The sequence below is a fragment of the Mobula hypostoma genome, chromosome 2 (assembly GCF_963921235.1).
Source record: "Mobula hypostoma chromosome 2, sMobHyp1.1, whole genome shotgun sequence".
NCBI classification, from domain to species: domain Eukaryota; kingdom Metazoa; phylum Chordata; class Chondrichthyes; order Myliobatiformes; family Myliobatidae; genus Mobula; species Mobula hypostoma.
Genome location: NC_086098.1, coordinates 19620449 through 19643315, shown reverse-complemented (window position 1 = coordinate 19643315; position 22867 = coordinate 19620449). Strand labels below are relative to the sequence as shown.

Here is a 22867-nt window from a genome sequence, read left to right as displayed (position 1 = left end):
GTGTGTAGTGGAGTGTATGGAAACACCAGTGCCCTTGAATAGAAAGTCCTACAAGAATCTCAGGATTGTATATGGTGACGTACATGTACTTTGATAATAAATTTACTTTGAATTTTGAGTCTGTCAACTGCAGTCACTTGTGTAGATTTAGAAGAAAATCCAGAGTGATTTTTAGCCCATGAGGACCAGTGTCAAGAAAATGTGCAGCACAAGTATGACAATAGCTATGGTTTGTTATTTCCCCTTTTTTCAGTCAGCTTATACTGTATGTGATAAGGAAATGATGAATGTTGTTGGTTGCTAGTTTTCATTGTATTCTAACTAAATTGCATTGTAATTTTGCCATTGAATTATAACTATGTTGCAGCATTTCAACAGTGAAAGAAACCTAAATCTCTTCTAAATTTGAATTATTTAAACCTTGCTGCTTATGTTAATGACATTGTTTATTTTTATCAAACAGTCAAAATTGAATACAAATGATGTTTCTGCAACAAATTTAATACTTTGAATTACAAATGGGTCTTAACAAGATCATTATTTAGATTATGCACAATAAATTGAGAACTGGGGCCAAATTGTTTATTTGTTTTTGTTCAACATTTTCCATTCGCAGTGCTGATCTGTAATTTAATTTGGATATTAATCTAGAATGCAGTTTATTTTACCCTCATCTTTTTGGTGAGAATATAGCAATAGCTTGATAATGGTCACTCTAGTATATTTAATCAAGGTCAATATATTCACTTTCAATAACACATGGAATTATTATTTTGTATTTGTAATACTGTAAAAAAAACTAGGTGGATTTACTGATACCACAGCCGGTTGCAGATTTAAATAGGTGACAATTTGACAATGGTGTTTTGCCTGAGTTGATTGCTTCTGTCAAGAGGCTGGTAGAGATCCTCACGGGACATTGCAGGCGGAGAAATGGATTGTTTTGTAATTCATACACTGTTTACACTTGTACACCAAAGATCAATACACTGAGCACTTTAACAAAGCATACACAGGCTGCATTGGTATGATGTGTCCAACATCTTGAATGCCTGAGGCTTTGTGACAGCCCTTAGCTGTTAACATACTGTTGTGTGCATGTTCTAGAAAAGCCCAAGTCATTGAGAAGAAGCAAACTCCTCTAGCCTGGTAGCTTTTCACTGTTCGGTGTACATGAAAATGTTAGTAGATGTGGATAAAATGGTTTAAATTTGGATTGAGTAATTGATTGTAATTCTTAAATTATGAGTTGTAAGCACAAGAGATTCTGCAGATCCTGATAATCCAGAGCAACACATACAAAATGCTGGAAGAATTCATCAGATCAGGCAGTTCAACATGTGGATGAGCAATACAGGCTACCACTGACTGCATCCCCTCCTCGCCCTGCACCTACCATCCACCAACTGCTATAGTCCAGATATTCGCCTCCCCCAGCCTCCATCTTCCACCAGCAGCCCAGTTGTCACGGACTGACCTTCATCACTGAGCAGGTGAGAAGAGTTCTGGGGAAACTCAGGCACAGCAAATCATTGGGACCGGATGGTGTGAAACTCAAGGTCCTGAAGGAGTACACTGAGCAGCTGTGTGGAGTTCTCCAGCGCATTCTCAATCTGAGTCTCAGCCTGGAAAGGGTCCCAACTTTGTGGAAAACATCATGTGTGGTTCCAGTACCCAAGAAGGGCCAACCGAAAGTCTTGAATGACTACTGTCCAGTGACCCTAACCTCACACATCATGAAGTCCCTAGAGAGGCTGGTGGGGGCTCACCTCCGCCCCTTGGTCATATCAGCCCTCGATCCCTCACAGATTGCCTACCAGCTGCTCACTGGAGTCAACGATGCTGTCTACCTGCTGAACAGAGCCTACTCTCATTTGGATAAGCAAGGCAGCGCTGTGAGGATCACATTTTTTTGATTTCCCCAAGTGCTTTCAATACCGTATAGCCCTCATTGCTGGGGGAAAAGCTTCATTCATTGCAGGTTGGCACTTCCATTGTATCCTGGATAATGGACTACCTGTCTGGCAGACCACAGTTTGTGTGACTTCAAAGCTATGTGTCAGGTATGATTATAAGCAGCACTGAGCCCCTCAGGGGACTGTATTAGCTCCCTTCCAGTTTACCCTGTATAGCTCAGACTTTAGATACAACACTGAATCATGTTCTCTGCAGAAATTCTCTGATGGGTGTATAAAGGGAGGACGGGGAGTGGGGGGTGGTGTTGTGATGGATGCAGGTCCCTGGTGGAGGACTTTGTCGTTTAGTGCAAGCCGAATCATCTGCAGCTTAACATTATTAAGACAAGGCAGATGGTAATGGACTTCAGGAAGACTAAACCTGCACTGCTCCCTGTTAATATTGATGGTGAGGATGTGGATGTGGTGGGGACCTACAAGTACCTGGGGGTGCACCTGGATGACAGACTTCAGTAGAGCACTAACACAGAGGCTATGTACAAGAACGGCCAGAGTCGCTGCCATTTCCTGAGGAGACTGAGTTCTTTTGAAGTATGCGGGCCTCTCCTTCGCATGTTTTACTAGTCTGCTGTTGCCAGTACGATCTTCTATGCGGTGGTGTGCTGGGGCAATGGGTGCCAACAGGCTCAATAAACTGAGCCTGCTGGAGCCAACAGGCTCAATAAACTGATTAGAAAGGCTGGCTCTGTTATAGGAGTCAAACTGGACACACTGGAGGCTGTGGCAGAACAAAAGACCCTACGGAAAATCCTGGCAATTCTGGACAACGTTTCTCACCCTCTGCATGCCAACTTGGTTGAATAGAGGAGCAGTTTTAGTTATAGACTAAGACAAATATATTGCTCCAAAGACCGTTATATGAGTTCATTCTTACCCTCAGCTGTTAGGGTCAATAATGAGTCAACTTATAACTGGGGAACTTCCTCTAGTTAGACTGTTTGAGGTAACTTCTTAAAAATTCTTTCTTGTTCTCTTCCAATATTTGTATATCTGTACACCTATAATGCTATGGTGACACTGTAGCTTCCTGTGGGATCAATAAAGTATCTATCTATCTACCTGTCTATGAGGAATAAACAGTCGATGTTTCAAGCCGAGATCCATCATCAGGACTGGATGGAAGGAGGAAGAACCCAGAATAAGTTTGCGGGGAAGGGAAGGTGTTGCAAGCTGGCACGTGATGGGTGGAACCAGTTGAAGGGCAAAGGTGGGTGGTGGAGGGGATGAAGTGAGAAGTTGGGAAGTGGAAGAAATAAAGGACTGAAGAAAATGCAGTCTGGTCGGAGAGGACAGTGGTCCATGAGCAGGGGAGGTGGGTGGGGAAGGGAAGGAGAAGCGTTACCCATGGAGTGATGGGCAGCTGAGAAGAGAAGGGGTGAGAAAGAAACTAGAATGGGGAATAGGAAAAGAGAGAATGTGTAAGAGGGAGGAATTGATGGAAATTGGAGAAAACTCCTTATTGATGCCCTTTTCGATGGCAAGCTATCTTAACATTCTCATGATGTGATTTTACTTTTTTCTTTGTCTTCCACTCCACAAATGAAATACAGTTTTTATGGCCTTCTGAACTTTGTTCTGTGAAAGTACAGCATATTTTGAATGAAGATGGTGAAACATATTCTTAACCAAGTGCCACGAACAATAACTAAAATGACCAGGACTCTGCTTCTAATCCTGGGGTCGGCAACCTTAAGCACAAATGATTTTCTAGTATGCGTTATTCATTAATTTGAGGCAAAACATAACTAGATGTACTTAAGTGGATAATTCCCATATTTCAAGTTTTTTATGGCATTTATCTGGCCCACTGTCTGCTCATTAATATGCGATCCGGCCCACAGAGGCAAAAAGGTTGCCGACCCCTGTTCTAATCAGTTCAGATTGGTATCTCTAAAATCTTTCAAGCTGGATGTCATTGAAATAAATTAAGGTCATAGAACGTCATTTAGTTCAGAATGGCTTTTCATTTTCCTTTAATCTATGTTTAAAAGGCTTTCAACATCATGATCTTAGATAAATAAAGTACATGGTAAATTTTGAAATTTATTTGAGATTTGCAACCCACCCTACATAGTCATATAAACCTAGATGAATGAGCCATGGAATCTCTCTCCTTTTCTGAGGAGCTAGACAAGGCAAGGTTTACCTATCCTTTTATTTATTCCTCTATCAGTGATGTGGAAGTGGTTGATGAGGACAAATAGGATTTTTTTTTTGTAATTTATTTTTTATTGAAGTTCGTCATCAAACAAACATTTCCATAAGATGTATTTCAGATATGGCGGATTCGAGTACAGGAGCAGGGAGGTACTACTGCAGTTGTACAAGGCCTTGGTGAGATCACACCTGGAGTATTGTGTGCAGTATTGGTCCCCTAATCTGAGGAAAGACATCCTTGACATAGAGGGAGTACAAAGAAGGTTCACCAGATTGATTCCTGGGATGGCAGGACTTTCATATGATGAAAGACTGGATTGTTGGAATTATACTCGTTGGAATTTAGAAGATTGACGGGGGGATCTTATTGAAACATATAAAATTTTAAAGGGATTGGACAGGCTAGATGCAGGAAGATTGTTCCCAATGTTGGGGAAGTCCAGAACGAAGGGTCACAGTTTGAGGATTAAGGGGAAGCCTTTTAGGACTGAGATTAGGAAAAACTTCTTCACACAGAGAGTGGTGAATCTGTGGAATTCTCTGCCACAGGAAACAGTTGAGGCCAGTTCATTGGCTATATTTAAGAGGGAGTTAGATATGGCCCTTGTGGCTAAAGTGATCTGGGGGTATGGAGGGAAGGCTGGTACAGGGTTCTGAGTTGGATGATCAGCCATGATCATACTGAATGGCGGTGCAGGCTTGAAGGGCCGAATGGCCTACTCCTGCACCTATTTTCTATGTTTCTATGTTTCTATGTCCTGACGAAGAGTCTCGGCCTGAAACATCGACTGTACCTCTTCCTAGAGATGCTGCCTGGCCTGCTGCATTCACCAGCAACTTTGATGTGTGTTGCTTGATTTTCCAGCATCTGCAGAATTCCTGTTGTTTATGTGCTAAATTTTCATTTAGGCCCTATGGAGACTTCTATTGAAGAGGTCCAACCTTGTACCAGAACTAGAATCACATTCATATTTGCCACAAATCTCCACATAATATTTATCTGAGGTATACACTTACAGAAAAGAGAGGAAAGAAAGGACAAACAAAAGGAGAAAACTATGTATAAGTAGGGAGTGATTTTTTTAACAACATATTCATTGATTTGTGAGAATAAAATCAGACCTATGAGGTGTTATGTAGTTAAACCATTTTTTCCCGGTATGAATCAAATTGTTCCAACCTATGATTAACAGCTGCTGTTATCTTCTCCATTTTGTAAATGTCCATTGTAATTTCCATCCATACATTTAAAGTTGGGCTCTCCTGTGATAACGATTTCCTGGTTAGAGTCTTTTTACCAGCCACCAGCAGTATATTCATTAAATATTCATCTCTTTTCAACCACTTGAGGTATATACGCGAGGTCTTACTTTCTAAGGGTATTTTACATTTAAAGATGTCTTGTAGGGCATTGTGTATCCCACTCAAATAGTCTTTGATATCAGGGCAATCCCAGAAAATATGATAATGGTTAGCATTTTGATTTCCACAATTTCTCCAGCAAACAGGGAGGTTACTATCATAATGGGATTTCTGAGAGGGTGTAATAAAATATCTTATCAAGTTTTTCCATCCAAGCTCCCTCCATTTCTGTGAACTGGTACACTTCCATTGCTACCTCCGTATTGTCCATTCTTCCTCAGATATAATTATCCCTCCTTCCTTCTCCCATTTTCTTTTAATGAGTATTTTAACTAAAACACTCAAGAGAAGACAAATGGATAGCAATCCTGAGTTGGAAAGGAACCAGACTTCTGAAAAGTTTGGTAATTAGTTAGCAACTGTAAAGGGATTCTTGACTTGTGTCCAGAAAACACTAGTTTGAAAATGACCTGGAGACGTGCTAATTAGCCATATTTGTAAAACATCACTGGAATGGAAATTCTGTGCCGTGAACGGCTTAAAAACAAACAGCTCAACAAGCATCTGGTGGTGGATAAGTCCAATAAAATATGAGTCCTGAAGAATGAGTAGTGGATGGAAGAAACACAGGTGATGCAATAATCATGATGTGTTGACTCTTAAACATTTAACACATCTACAGCAGGAGTAACAACCACTTGTTTCTGTGCAGTCAGAAACTGGGATCATTGTATTTGCTGTAATGGTTCAATCTTAGATTCTGAGATTACTAGTATACAGAATCTTTAAGGGTTGAGCTAAGAAATCGCATGGGTAAAAGGACCCTAATGGCAGTTATATACAGGCCTCCAAACAGCTGCAGGGATGTGGACTACAAATTACAACAGGAAATAGAAAAGGCTTGTCAGAAGGGCAGTGTTATGATAATTGTGAGGGATTTTAACAGGTGAGTGGATTGGGAAAATCAGTTCGGCACTGGAACTCAAGAGAGAGAATTTGTAGAATGGATTTTTAGAACAGCTTGTTGTTGAGCCCACTAGGGGATTGGCTGTACTGGATTGGGTATTGTGTAATGAACCGGAGGTGATTAGAGAGATTGAGGTGAAGGAACCCTTAGGAGGCAGTGATCATAACATGATTGAGTTCACCGTGAAATTTGAAAAAGAGAAGCCGAAATCTGATGCGTCCGTATTTCAGTGGAGTAAAGGAAATTATAGTGGCATGAGAGAGGAACTGGCCAAAGTTGACTGGAAAGGGACACTGGCGGGAAGGACGGCAGAGCAGCAGTAGCTGGAGTTTCTGTGAGAATTGAGGAAGGTGCAAGACAGGTATATTCCAAAAAAGAAGAAATTTTCAAATGGAAAAAGGATGCAACCGTGGCTGACGAGAAGTCAAAGCCAAAGTTAAAGCAAAGGAGCGGACATACAAGGAAGCAAAAATTAGTAGGAAGACAGAGAATTGGGAAGTTTTTAAAAGCTTACAAAAGGAAACTTAGAAGGTCATTAAGAGGGAAAAGATTAACTATGAAAGGAAGCTAGCAAATAATATCAAAGAGGATACTAAAAGCTTTTTCAAGTATATAAGGAGTCAAAGACAGGTGAAAGTAGATATAGGACCAATAGAAAATGATGCTGGAGAAATTGTAATGGGAGATAAGGAGATGGCGGAGGAACTGAACGAGTATTTTGCATCAGTCTTCACTGAGGAAGGCATCAGCAGTATACCGGACACTCAAGGGTGGCAGGGAAGAGAAGCATGCGCAGTCACAATTACGACGGAGAAAGTACTCAGGAAGCTGAATAGTCTAAAGGTAGATAAATCTCCTGGACCAGGTGGAATGCACCCTCATGTTCTGAAGGAGGTAGCTGTGGAGATTGCGGAGGCATTAGCGATGATCTTTCAAAAGTCGATAGATTCTGGCAGGTTCCGGAGGACTGGAAGATTGCAAATGTCACTCCGCTATTTAAGAAGAGGGCAAGGAAGCAAAAAGGAAATTATAGACCTGTAAGCTTGACATCGGTGGTTAGGAAGTTGTTGGAGTCAGTTGTCAAGGATGAGGTTACAGAGTACCTGGAGGCATATGACAAGATGGGCAGAATTCAGCATGGATTCCTTAAAGGAAAATCCTGCCTGACAAACCTATTACAATTTTTTGAGGAACTTACAAGTAGGCTAGACAAAGGAGATGCAGTGAATGTTGTATATTTAGATTTTCAGAAGGCATTGACAAGATGCCACGCATAAGGCTCTTTAACAAGATTAGAGCCCATGGAATTACGGGAAAGTTACATACTTGGATAGAGCGTTGGCTGATTGGCAGGAAACAGAAAGTGGGAATAAAGGGATCCTATTCTGGCTGGCTGCCAGTTACCAGTGGTGTTCCACAGGGGTCCGTGTTGGGGCCGCTTCTTTTTATGTTGTACATCAACGATTTGGATTATGGAATAGATGGCTTTCTGGCTAAGTTTGCTGATGATATGAAAATAGGTGGAGGGGCTGGTAGTGCTGAGGAAACAGAGAGTCTTCAGAGAGACTTGGATAGATTGGAAGAATAGGCAAAGAAGTGGCAAATGAAATACAATGTTGGAAAGTGTATGGTTATGCACTTTGGGAGAAGAAATAAACGGGCAGACTATTATTTAAATGGGGAGAGAATTCAAAGTTCTGAGATGCAACGGGACTTGGGAGTCCTCGTGCAGGATACCCTTAAAGTTAACCTCCAGGTTGAGTCGGTGGTGAACAAAGCGAATGCAATGTTGGATTCATTTCTAGAAGAATAGAGTATAGGAGCAGGGATGTGATGTTGAGGCTCTATAAGGCGCTGGTGAGACCTCACTTGGAGTACTGTGGGCAGTTTTGGTCTCCTTATTTAAGAAAGGATGTGCTGATGTTGGAGTGGGTACAAAGAAGATTCACCAGAATGATTCCGGGAATGAGGGGGTTAACATATGAGGAACGTTTGTTTGCTCTTGGACTGTATTCCTTGGAGTTTAGAAAAATGAGGGCAGACCTCATAGAAACATTTGGAATGTTGAAAGGCATGGACAGAGTGGATGTTGCAAAGTTGTTTCCCATGATGGGGGAGTCTAGTACGAGACAGCATGACTTAAGGATTGAAGGGCACCCATTCAGAACAGAGATGTAAAGAAATTTTTTTAGCCAGAGGGTGCTGAATCTATAGAATTTGTTGCCACGGGCGGCAGTGGAGGCCAAGTCATTGGATGTATTTAAGGCAGAGATTGATATATATCTGAGTAGCCAGGGCATCAAAGGTTATGGTGCGAAGGTGGGGGAGTAGGATTAAATGGGAGAATGGATCAGCTCATGATAAAATGGCATAGCAGACTCGATGGGCCGAATGGCCAACTTCTGCTCCTTTGTCTTATGGTCTTATTATTGTGTGACTTGTACAAAGCAAGTTCTTACACTCATGCCATAATGTGGTACAAAAATGTGTAACTTCTAATACTGTACTCCATGTCTATAAACCTTGTAAAATAAATTATTTGAGGCTAAAAAGGTAGTTTACCCTCCTGTCCTTTTCTTTCTCCTCTATATAGTAGATGTGTTTTAATGCTGCATCTTAACATTCTGGAAATTATCTGGAAGCTGATGAGCATTTTATTCTGTACCTTTGTGCATTTATTATTTTCACTAATGTTTGAGTAATGTGTACATATTTTGATTAAGCATTCTTATTTAAATAATTCATTATAGATTGTATGTATAAATATGCGAATTGCATACATCGTCACACTATCACATGATACATGCATGCCTCGCTTAAAGTAAAATCAAAATTAGACTCACATTTCAGACTCTGGTATCCTCCTTTGAATTAGTTTATTGCTTTGAAGTTAGAAAACATAAAATACTCAGGTCTTTAGTACATGTTTCTAGAGTAGAAAAACACCTGACAAGTCACTCACAAAATTATTTGCCGTTGTCTTCAGTGCCTGTGAGCCAATTCAAACAAAAATTCTACACTGTAGAAAAGATTATATTAATTTTATCTGTACAAAAGGTAATGGAATAGAAATTTACATGCAACTTAAACTATTAGAGGTTTACTTGAAGTTTACTGTTGCATATCCTTCGCAAAACTATTAGATTATTTTGCATGTGTAAATGATAAAACCAACAGTCACAAATGTTTGATGTTGCAAGTTTTCTGGCATACAAGCATATTTATAGTCTTGAAGGTAAAGGAAGAGTTGCATATTGATATTATATCATTACAGTGTATTTGTTTTAATTCAAGTTCAAGTTTAATTCAACCACACATGAATGCCCATGAATGTAGCCAAACGAAACATCATTACTGTGAGGCCAAGGTACAAAACACGGTACCGACAGTCACAGACAACACAAATACACGTATATCACATATAAGATAGCAAACACGTATAAGATATCAGTAAAATAATAACCCTGAGTCCATGAAAGTAACAATCTGCAATCGAACACAATAAGGCTTGTCTTCTGCCAAGTGAACACGAGGGGCAGCATCGACTCAAGCCTGGATCCTTAACAAAACTGCATTATCTTTTAGACTGATAGTTCCCTTGGGCATTATTTTTTGCAATGAGCTTTAATTCCAGTGTCAAGAATTGAGATTTGAGAGGAAAAAAAATTGTGATTAGTCACTTTTTTTAGAATTCCATAACATTTAGATAGGTTAAAGTTTACTATTGCAAGATTTGCATGATAATCCTTGCATGGGGTTGATGTGGCATGAGTTTAATGTCATCACTAAAATTAAGAATATAAGAGCTTTTATGTTTTATTGACCTATTGGTAGCAAAGAGCAAATGTGCAATTATCAGGATACTCTTATCAACTACAACTCAGCATTCAATACTATCAAACATCTCTAAACTAATCAGTAAGCTTCATACCTCCTTGTGCAACTGGATTCTCACTTTTCTCACTTGCAGACTCTAGTCAGTTTGGTATGTCAGGCACCACAGCCTGGTATGTTATCACCAATTGACTTAAAAATCCAACAAGTATTGGAGTCCTGATGAAGGATCTCGGCCCAAAATGTTGACTGTTTACTCTTTTCTATATATGCTGCCTGGCCTGTGCTGTATTATTTCTTGGATAGTAATTAGTTAACATACTCCCATGGGATGAGTAGTTTTTATCTGAGCATTAGTTAACCATGACATTCGGTCAACATCTGACATTTTTAGCAGCAATCTATCCTGATCTTCCTGTGGGCCTGTTTTGAGCTACCATAATAGGTGTTATTACTATTCTATACAAGTCTGAATGGTTTTGATTTTGAAATTCATTTGGGTCTTGTCCTACTTACGCAGCATAATCAAAATTGCTCTCAAAAGCCCAGATGTGCATTGAATGCTTCTATTTACAGTACAATACTTAAAATACAAAGAAAAATTAACAAACGTTTGTATTCTAATGCAGCAAAACTACTGTTTACTAACTGCAGAAAATTGAATTAATGGTTGAATTATCCAGAGCTAACAATCCGCTTCATTCTCACTGATGGTATCGGCTTCTGTTGTGGGATTTAGATGTTTTTGTGTTTGGTTTATCATTTTAAAACAGCAACATTCCCAACAAATGGATCAGGGAAAAAAAAATGTTTTGGAGAGTAGAAAGAAAAATAGGAATTTTACTAAGTTTTCTAAATCAGTATATAGAGGGACCAACTAGAGGGGATGCAATATTGGATCTCCTGTTAGGTAACGAATTAGGGCAAGTGACAGAAGTCTGTGTAGGGGAGCACTTTGGTTCCAGTGATCATAACACATTAGTTTCAATTTGATCATGGACAAGGATAGATCTGGCCCTAGGGTTGAGGTTCTGAACTGGAAGAAGGCCAAATTTGAAAAAATGAGAAAGAATCTAAAAAGCGTGGATTGGGACAGGTTGTTCTCTGGCAAAGATGTGATTGGTAGGTGGGAAGACTTCAAAGGGGAAATTTTGAGAGTGCAGAGTTTGTACGTTCCTGTCAGGATTAAAGGCAAATTGAATAGGAATAAGGAACCTTGGTTCTCAAGGGATATTGCAACTCTGATAAAGAAGAAGAGGGAGTTGTATGAAATGTATAGGAAACAGGGGGTAAATCAGGTGCTTGAGGAGTATAAGAAGTGCAAGAAAATACTTAAGAAAGAAATCAGGAGGGCTAAAAGAAGACATGAGGTTGCCTTGGCAGTCAAAGTGAAGGATAATCCAAAGAGCTTTTACGACTATATTAAGAGCAAAAGGATTGTAAGGGATAAAATTGGTCCTCTTGAAGATCAGAGTGGTCGGCTTTGTGCGGAACCAAAGGAAATGGGGGAGATCTTAAATAGGTTTTTTGCATCTGTATTTACTAAGGAAGCTGGCATGAAATCTATGGAATTGAGGGAATCAAGTAGTGAGACCATGGAAACTGTACAGATTGAAAAGGAGGAGGTGCTTGCTGTCTTGAGGAAAATTAAAGTGGATAAATCCCCGGGACCTGACAGAGTGTTCCCTTGGACCTTGAAGGAGACTAGTGTTGAAATTGCGGGGGCCCTAGCAGAAGTATTTAAAATGTCGCTGTCTACGGGTGAAGTGCCGGAGGATTGGAGAGTGGCTCATGTTGTTCTGTTGTTTAAAAAATGATTGAAAAGTAATCCGGGAAATTATAGGCCGGTGAGTTTAACGTCAGTAGTAGGTAAGTTATTAGAGGGAGTACTAAGAGACAGAATCTACAAGCATTTGGATAGACAGGGGCTTATTAGGGAGAGTCAACATGGCTTTGTGCGTGGTAGGTCATGTTTGACCAATCTGTTGGAGTTTTTCGAGGAGGTTGCCAGGAAAGTGGATGAAGGGAAGGCAGTGGATATTGTCTACATGGACTTCAGTAAGGCCTTTGGCAAGGTCCCGCATGGGAGGTTAGTTAGGAAAATTCAGTCGCTAGGTATACATGGAGAGGTGGTAAATTGGATTAGGCATTGGCTCGATGGAAGAAGCCAGAGAGTGGTGGTAGAGAATTGCTTCTCTGAGTGGAGGCCTGTGACTAGTGGTGTGCCACAGGGATCAGTGCTGGGTCCATTGTTATTTGTCATCTATATCAATGATCTGGATGATAATGTGGTAAATTGGATCAGCAAGTTTGGTGATGATACAAAGATTGGAGGTGTAGTAGACAGTGAGGAAAGTTTTCAGAGCCTGCAGAGGGACTTGGACCATCTGGAAAAATGTGCTGAAAAATGGCAGATGGAGTTTAATACTGACAAGTGTGAGATATTGCACGTTGGAAGGACAAACCAACGTAGAACATTCAGGGTTAATGGTAAGGCACTGAGGAGTGCAGTGGAACAGAGGGATCTGGGAATACAGATACAAAATTCCCTGAAAATGTCGTCACAGGTAGATAGGGTCAAAAAGAGAGCTTTTGGTACATTGGCCTTTATTAATCGAAGTATTGAGTATGAGAGCTGGAATTTTATGATGAGGTTGTATAAGGCATTGGTGAGGCCGAATCTGGAGTATTGTGTTCAGTTTTGGTCACCAAATTACAGGAAGGATATAAATAAGGTTGAAAGAGTGCAGAGAAGGTTTACAAGGATGTTGCCGGGACTTGAGAAACTCAGTTACAGAGAAAGGTTGAATAGGTTAGGACTTTATTCCCTGGAGCGTAGAAGAATGAGGAGATTTGATAGAGGTATATAAAATTATGATGGGTATAGATAGAGTGAATGCAAGCAGGCTTTTTCCACTGAGGCAAGGGGAGAAAAAAACCAGAGGACATGGGTTAAGGGTGAGGGGGGAAAAGTTTAAAGGGAACATTAGGGGGGGCTTCTTCACACAGAGAGTGGTGGGAGTATGGAATGAGCTGCCAGTTGGGGTGGTAAATGCAGGTTCTTTTTTAACATTTAAGAATAAATTGGACAGATACATGGATGGGAGGTGTATGGAGGGATATGGTCCGTGTGCAGGTCAGTGGGACTAGGCAGAAAATGGTTCGGCACAGCCAAGAAGGGCCAAAGGGCCTGTTTCTGTACTGTAGTTTCTATGGTTCTATGGTAAGTACACGATAGGTGAAAAGCAAAAGGCTGCAGATTGGAATTAATGGAAATTCTCGGAAATACTCAGCAGGTGAAGCAACATCTGTGGAGTGATATATCGAGTCAACACTTCAGGTTGGTAGACTTTTATCAGAACTAAGAAGACCAGTCCTCCGACACCGAGCACCGTGCACCATCTCTGCCAAGCGCTTCGAGTTGTTATGCTTGCAAAATTTTACAAGCTGCTGCACCTCCTCTCTGTACACTGTGTCATCACCGTTGTTGATGAGACACTGTTGTGTCGTCAGCGACTTGGATTATTCTGTTTGAACTGGATCAAGCGTCAGCGGTGTGAATGGCAGTGGCCTAAATACACAGCCCTGGAGTTTGCCGGGGGGGGGGGGTGGGTGTTGTGCTGCTGTTCAGTATAATGGAAAAGGAGATGATGCTACCAACACAGACTGACTGTGGCTTTTTTGTGAAGAACTCCAAGATGCAGTTTCAGAGAGAGGTGTTGAGACGCAGTGAGAGCAGTTTGCCCATCAGCTTCTGAAGGATAATTGTATTAAATTGTATTGGTGAGAAGGGATGTGGAATGATGTTTTGAGCTGAGTCCACTACTCTCTGTAGCTTTCTGCATTCCCGTCCATTCAAATTGCTGCTCATGACCATGTTGTAATCCGTCAAGATACTTTCAGCTGTATATCTGTGTAAGTTTGGAGCATCCAGAGATGAGCCAAACTCTCTACATTCTAGGAAAGTAGAGACGACGGTGTGTCTTGTGATTGCATCTACATTCTGGGTCCAGGGCAGGTCGTCCAATATGTTGAAGTACAGGAAGTTAATGCTGATGACCCTCACCATTGCCAGTTCACCGATGCAGGCTGCTGCGTTCTTGTCCTCCTTTCCTGAAGTAAGTTTAGTTTTACTGAAGTTGAGAAACCGGGTGATGATGTGGTCATCGGGGTCCCTCTTCCCGCCACTATAGACATTTACACCACACGCTGCACCCGTAAACCAAAACAGTATTATGAAGGACCCCACGAAAGGCTGGACAAACCTGGATTACCTTTCAGGAACACGGAAGGTTGAGGGTTAACCTGATAAAACTATGGAAGGCATCGATAGGGTGGATGGTCAGAAACTTTATCCAGAGTGGAAGCATCAAATACTAGTGGGCATAGCCTTAAGATGAAAAAGAGAACATTTAAAGCAGATTAGTGAACCATGTCTTTTGCAGAGATTAGTAGGTATCTGGAATGTGCTCGTGGTGAGGTTGGAGTATGGTGTATGATAGCAATATTTAAGAAGCAATCAGACAGGCACCTGCACAGGGTGGGATAAAGGAATATGGACTGTTTGCAGGCAGATGGGATTAGTTTAGAATTGGCATTGTGATTAGCGCAGATATAATGGGTTAAGGGTCTGTCCTTGTGCTACACTTTTCAGGCTGAAAATCTTTGAACCTTGTGTGTTGGAGTTTTGCAACAGTGAGCACTTGAATAATACACAACAATTTCTCCCCAATTTTCCATAAAAACTCTTCACTGTCTCTTCACTTTTGCTGTTTTGAAATGTGCTTAAAATAACATCCATCCCTTTTGTAAAAAGATGCCAGCTCTTCAAGGACGAGGCTGACGGGGTAATTAGATATGGACAATTTATAGAGTTCATTCTCAATCTGGAAAATAAACTGGCGTTGCGATAGAGTCGGCGGGGAATATAGCTTGCTCAGTTTTTCTTATATTTACTACTTCTGCAATTTTCTTATGTGGTTTCAGTCTGGAGCCCATTTGCTTTTCTCTGCAAGTGCACTTACCAGTTTAAGGATGGTGATAAGTCATTTCCGCCTCTTTACATATTAATCTGATTATAAAAACTCAAAAGAATTAAATGTACTGATAAAAATTCAATTTCTAAAGCTGCAGTTCTGATTGTTACATTTGAAATCATATAACATGTATAATACACAATTAAATACAAGTATTGGTATGCTGAGAAAAAACACTTTAATCTAAAAAAAGTCCATGTGTGTCTTTCATGATAATTTGTACATTTTCCCTTCATAACAGAATAACACAATATTCTATTATGTTTTGTAGATGATGAAACATGCTTGGGAAAATTATAAACGTCACGCATGGGGATCAAATGAATTGAAACCCTTATCTAAACAACAACATTCTAGTAGTCTCTTTGGTAAGTTCTTTTTTTGGTTGTCCTAACTAATCCTTAGATTTATTATTAGACAGGAAACTGAAGAATTCCTATGTATTTCACCTATATTAGAAGATCTATTTCACGAAAAAAACTGCTGGTTATGATTTATTTTCATAGCTTAGCAAAATTTGACTATTGGAAGGAGCTTGAATGCTCAAGTATTTTGTTCTGATGTTTGCAGAAAATCCATTGCAAAAATGCCAAAAAAAATGTTGTGTCAAATCAACAACAATTGCAATAATCCCAAGATGCCTTACCAATATCAGTTCTATTAATGTATCACTTCTTCCAAGTTTAGTCAGGTTTAAACTTCCCACTGTTCTCTGTATACTGACCCACTTTACTGTGTTCACTATTCTCCTTCATTGAACTTGACAAATTATGCTAAATTTGCTTTTACCGGCCCCCCAACACTCATATCTTTTGTACTTGAACTGTTTTTGTTAACTAATTGCTCACTTTTCTGATTTCCACGGCATCTGTTCGTCTGCTCCTGTGCAATCAGGTGCACGACAGCTGTGACAGCATTTGTGTGCTGTTGCTTACTCTAAGGCATAAATGCTTCATTCCCCGATGAGCTCAATGCCTTTGATGTTGGCTTTGAGAGGGAGAATAACATTAGACATGTGCGAATCCCCACAGCATCCGGGAATCCTGTGATTCTGTCTTGGACACCAGAATCAGAATCAGGTTTAACATCACTGGCACGTTTTGTGGAATTTGTTAACTGAGTGGCAGCAGTATAATGCAATACATGATAAATATAGGGGAAAAAAACAATTACAGGAAATGTGAATAAACTCTTCACAGGCTTTTTTAATACAGTAATTCTATATATATATGTACATGTGTGTATGTATAAAAATATAAATATAATAGTAAAGAATAGTAGTGCAAAAACCGACAATAATAAGAAAGAGAGGTAGTGTTCATAGGTTCAATGTCCATTTAGGAATTGTATGGCAGAGGGGAAGAAGCTGTTCCTGAATCACTGAGTGTGTCCTTCAGGCTTCTGTATCTCCTTCCTGATGGTAACAATGAGAAAAGGGCATGTTCTATGTGATGGGAGTCCTTAATAATGGATGCTGCCTTTCTGAGGCACCATACCTTGAAGATGTCTTAGATACTAAGGAGGCTAGTACCCAAGATAGAGCTGACTAATTTTACAACTTTCTGTAGCTTCTTTCGATCCTGTGCAGTAGCACCCCTGCCCCGCAACACCAGATGGTGATGTAACCTGTCAAAATGCTCTCAGTGATACATCTGTAAAAGTTTTCGAGTGTTTTAGGTGACAAACTAAATCTCCTTAAATTCCTAATGAAATATAGCCGCTGTGTTGCCTTCATTATAGCTGCATTGATATGTTGGGACCAGGTTAGATTCTCAGAGATATTGACACCCAGGAATTTTGAAATTGCTCACTCTCTCCACTTCTGATCCCTCTTTGAGGATTGGTATGTGTTCTGTTGTCTTACCTTTTCACAATCATCACCTTGGTCTTACTGATGTTGAGTGCAACACCCCTCAATTAGCTGGTATATCTCGCTCCTCTGTGCCCTCTCATCTCCACCTGAGATTCTGCCAGCAATGGTTGTATCATCAGTAAATTTATAGATGGTATTTGAGCTTACCAAGGCATACAGTCATGAGTGTAGAGGGAATAGAGAACTGAGCTAAGCACACACCCCTGACTCTGCAGAGAGTAGTGCGGACAGCCCAGCACATCTGTAGATGTGAACTTCCCACTATTCAGGACATTTACAAAGATAGGTGTGCAAAAAGGGCCCGAAGGATCATTGGGGACCTAAGTCACCCCAACCACAAGCTGTTCCAGCTGCTACCATCCAGGAAATGGTACCACAGCATAAAAGCCAGGACCAACAGGTTCAGGGACAGCTTCTTCCACCAGGCCATTAGTCTGCTTAATTCATGCTGACGCACCTGTGTTTCTATGTTATATTGACTATCCTGTTGTACATAATATTTATTATAAATGACTATAATTGCACATTTGAACAGAGACGAAACGTAAAGATTTTTACTCCTCATATATATGAAGGATGTAAGTAATAAAGTTAATTCTATTCAAATTCAAATTCAATTCACCAGTGTTGATCATCAGCAAGGAGGAGATATTATCACCAGACTGCACAGGTTGTGGTCTTCGATTCAGGAAGTTGAGGATCTAGTTGCAGAGGGTGGTACAGAGGCCCAGGGTCTGTAACTTTTTGATCAGGACTATAGGAACGATGATGTTAAACGCTGAGCTATACTCAATGAACAGCATCTTGACATAGGTGTTTGTATTGTCCAGATGATCTTAGGCCACATGAAGAGCCGTTGATATTGTGTCTGCCGTAGGCCTATTGTAACAATAGGCAAATTGCAGTGGGTTCAGGTCCTTGACCTGCCAGAATATCCTTCAAGAGGGTGGGCTCGTTGCAAGGTGTCAAGCCCCAACTGTGTGCTGTGCACTGAAAACCGTAGCCGACCGGCCTTCTGGAGTGATCAAGGACATCGTCATCTTCTCACTGTTGCAGTCTGAAGTTCCCACATGCTTTATAAAAGGGCAACAATTGTATCAGTGCCCAAGAAGAGCAGGGTGAGCTGCCTCAATAACTACTGCCTGATAACACTTCAACACAATAGATGTGAGTGCTTTGAGAGGTTGCTTATTAACTGCTGCCTAAGCAAGGACCTGGACCTCCTGCAATTTGCTTACCACCACTACAGGTTTACAAGCTCTCCACTCTTCTTTGTAATATCTAGGCAACAGCAAAACACAAGCTTATCAATTACATCTTGGCGTTCAACACTATCATCCTCTCACTGTTAATCACCAAGCTTCTAACAGGCCCCTCAGTACCTCTGTCAGCAACTGGATCCTTACAGTCAACAGAGAATGGTGATGACATCTCCTCCTCACTGACAGTCAACCAGGTGCACCTCAAGGATGCGTGCTTCACCTACTGCTCTGCTCTCGCTACACCCATGACTGTGTCGGCATGCACAGCTCCAATTGTTGGTAAAATCTCAGATGTTGGCAAGGAGGCATACAAGGATGAGATAGATCGGTTGAGTGGTGTTGCAATAACAACCTCACACTCAATATAAGCGAGAGCAAGGAATTGATTCTGGATTTCAGGAAGGGGAAGTCAGAAGAACATACACCAGTTCTCATTGAGGGGTCAGCGATGCCAAGTGTGAGCAGCATCAAGTTCTTGAGTATCAGCATGTCAGAGGATCTGTTCAGGGCCCAACACATTGATGGCAATCTTGAAGAAGGCATCCCAGTGGCTCTTCTTCAGTAGCAGCTTGAGGAGATTTGGTGTGTCAACAAAATCTTGTAAATTTCTACAGATGTACTGTGGAGAGCATTCTGACTGGTTGTATGGAAGTTCTGATATGCAGGATCTCAAGAGGCTATAGAGGTTTGTGGTCTCAGCCAGACCCTTCATGGGCATAGCCCTCACAACTATTGAAGACATCTTTAGAAGGCAGTGCCTCAAGAAGGCGGCATCCATCATTAATAACCCTCACCATCCAGGGCATCTCCTCTTCTTATTACTACCATTGGAGAACAAGTACAAGTGCTTGAAGACACACGCTTAACAACTTACGAACAGCTTCTTCCCCTCTGCCATCAGATTTCTGAATGATCCATTTTTCCCACTATTTATTTACTTTCCATCTTGGGAGACAAACCGTCCATTGACTTTTACTACACAACCAAAGACTCCCACAATTCCCTTGACTATGAATCTTTCTGTTCCCTGTCCCTTTTAAGGATGCCATCCCTTTCTCTTACGTCTGTTTGTTTCTGCCATAACTTCTCTCATTCCTGGTCATCTGAAACATTCTCCTACATCAGGAAGCATGGTTGCTGCTCCACTGTGGTTGATGGAGCCTTCTTTCATACTTCCATTTTCTCTGAGACTTCAGCTCTCACGCCCACTTTCTCCAAACAGAAAAGAGATGGAGGTCCCATAGTCGTCACTGTTTACTCCACCAGTCTCTGTTTCCAGCACTTCATATTCCGTCATTTCCACCAGCTGCAATGAGATGCCACCACCAGCAACATCTGCTGCTCCCCACCTGTTTCTGCTCTCTGCATTCTCCACGTGACTCCCTGGTCTACTCCTTCCTCCCCAACCCTGTCACTTCCCCTTGCAAATGCAGGAGGTTCAACATGCGTTCCCACACTTCCACCGTCAGGGGACTTAAAGGTGAGGTAAAGATTTATCTCCTCCAACGTTGTCTACTGCATTCAGTACTCTTGAAGTAGTCACTCTTACATCAGCAGGGCCAAGTGTAGAGCAGGTGACAGATTCACAGAGCACGTGTTCTCTCTCTGCAGTGGCTATCCAGGGTGGGGCCTCTCCCTAATCTGCCTGAGTAATTTACAATTCAATGGTATGAATACTGAGTTTTCCAAATTTGGGTAATGTTTACTCTGTGTGTGAGTGTGAGTGTGTGTGTGTGTGTGTGTGTGTGTGTGTGTTTCTCTCCTAATGATCCAATTACATTATAACCTCCTCCCCCATCTGGTTCCGTCCACCTGTCACACCCACACACTTCTGTCACAAGATCTCCTGATCTCTCCTTTATCTGGCTTTGCTGCTGCACTACTCCACTAGTTGGCATACCTCGCTCCTGTACTCCCTCTCATCACCACCTGAGGTTCTACCAACAATGGTTGTATTATCAGCAAATTTATAAATGGTACTTGAGCTATGCCTAGCCACACAATCATGTGTATATAGAGAGTAGAGCAGACACCCCTGAGGTGCACCAGTGTTGATCGTCAGCGAGGAAGAGATGTTAACACCAATCTGCAAAGATTGTGGTCTTTCAGTTAGGAAGTTGAGGATCCAATTGCAGAGGGAGATACAGAGGTCCAGGTTCTGCAACTTCTCAATCAGGATGGTAGGAATGACGGTATTAATTGCTGAGCTATAGTCGATGAACAGCATCTTGACATAGGTGTTTGTGTTGTCCAGGTGGTCTAAAGCCATGCGGAGAGCCATTGAGATTCAATCTGCCATTGACCTATTGTGGCGATAGGCAAATTGCAATGGGTCCAGGTTCTTGCTGAGGCAGGAGTTCAGTCCAGTCATGACCAAACTCTCAAAGCATTTCATCACTGTAGATGCGAGTGCTACCGGGCGATAGTCATTAAGGCAGCTCACATTATTATTCTTAGGCACTGGTATAATTGTTGCCTTTTTGAAGCAAGTGGGAAATTCCACCCGTAGAAGTAAGAGGTTGAAAATGTCCTCAAATACTCCGGTTAGTTGGTTGGCACAGGTTTTCAGAGCCTTACCAGGTACTCCATCGGGACCTTCCACCTTGTAGGGTTCACTCTCTTCAAAGACATCCTAACAGTGGCCTCTAAGACATTGATCACAGGGTCATCAGGTGCAGCAGAGATCATCATAGCCTACAAAGTACCCAGGATATCTTCAAGGAGTGGTGTCTCTTAAAGACCCCCAGCACCCAGGGCATGCCCGTGACTCACTGTTACCATCAGGTAGGAGGTACAGAAGCCTGAAGGCACACACTCAGCGATTCAGGAACAGCTTCTTCCCCTCTGCCATCTGATTCCTGAATGGATTTTGAATCCTGGATCTACCTCACTTTTCTAATGTATATTATTTCTGTTTTTGCACCATTTTTAATCTATTAAATATATGTATACTGTAATTGATTTACTTATTTATGATTAATATTATTTTGGTTTTTTTCCCTTCCATATTATGTATTGCATTGAACTGCTGCTGCTAAGTTAACAAATTTCACGTCACGTGCTGGTGATAATAAACCTGATTCTGCTGTTTTTAGGGTGCTGCATTTGCACACTCATTGTCTGTCTTTGTCTCTAAATTAACCCCCCCCCATTTCCCACCTAGCTCCTTCTGCCCTTTTCCAGTAATCATCCTTGATCTCTGTCTCTGAACTGCACCCTCCCTCCACCCCCCAATCTTCTGGCTGTATCTTCCCATCATCCCTCACTGCACTCTGGCCCATGTGACGCCTATCAGCTATGACCTCTCGTACCACGTATCTCACTCCTTCATTCTGGCTATATGCTGTCTACACCCTCCGTCCTAATGCTCGATCCTGACATAAAGTGTTGACCACTTCTTTAACTTGTAGAGATACTGCCTGATTCACTGAGTTCCTCCAGCCTCCATAAGTCTTCAATAGCAGCTTTATTTCGCTAATCTAAATAGTTATTCCTGCTTCATAACTCCAATGGCAGTAGCCACAGATAACCGTGTTCATGACAACTGTTTGTTCTGTATGCCCTAGATGAGATGTCATCTTTGTAATCAGAGTCATTAAACTAGTTTCCGTCAAGGGAATGACTGCATTTGCAGCAGTTATTTGGGTCTGTAATTTACAGATTCCCTTAATGCTATAGAAATTTCTACACTGGCTAATATTTTCAAAGTAAATTTATTATCAAAGTACATGTATGTCACCATATACATCCTTGAGATTCATTTTCTTGTTGACATACTCAGTAAATCCAGGAACCATAAGAGAATCAGTGGAAGACCACACCAACAGGATGGTCAAACAACCAATGTGAAAAAGACAACAGACTGTGCAAATACAAAAGAGAGAATAAGTAAATAAATAAATACACAATAAATATCAAAAAGTTGGGATGAAGAGTCCTTGAAAGTGAGTCCCTTGGTTGTGGGAACTGTTCAGTGATGGGGCAAGTGAAGTTGTATGAAGTTATTTCCATTGGTTCAAGAGCCTGATGGTTGAGGTGTGATAACTGTTGCTGACCCTAGTATGGGTGCTGAGCCTCCTGTACCTTCTTGATGGCAGTAGTAAGAAGAAAGCACGACCTGGGTGGCGGGGTTCCCCAATGAAGGATGCTGCTTTCCCGCAGCAATGCTGCGGGTAGGTAATATCAGAGATAGGTGCAGAATTAGGCTATTTGGTCCATGGAGTCTGCTCCACCATTTCGTTATGGCTGATCCATTTTTGTTTTCAATCCCGTTCTCCTGTCTTCTCCCTGTAATCTTTCACGCCCTGTCAAATCAAGAACCTATCAACCTCTGCCTTAAATATACCCAATGACTTGGCTTCTATAGCCACCTATGGCAACAAAGTCTACAGATTCACTAT

General features: G+C 41.3%; 1 protein-coding gene across 1 annotated transcript in view; it reads left to right on the top strand.

Moving 5' to 3' along the window:
• The window catches only part of man1a1 (mannosidase, alpha, class 1A, member 1), a 488943-nt gene that overhangs the window by 135742 nt on the left and 330334 nt on the right, over positions 1-22867 (top strand). Inside the window, exon 2 of the mRNA XM_063033881.1 lies at positions 15604-15700. Coding sequence (XP_062889951.1) covers positions 15604-15700 — 97 coding nt within the window. The remainder of the gene's footprint in view (positions 1-15603; positions 15701-22867) is intronic.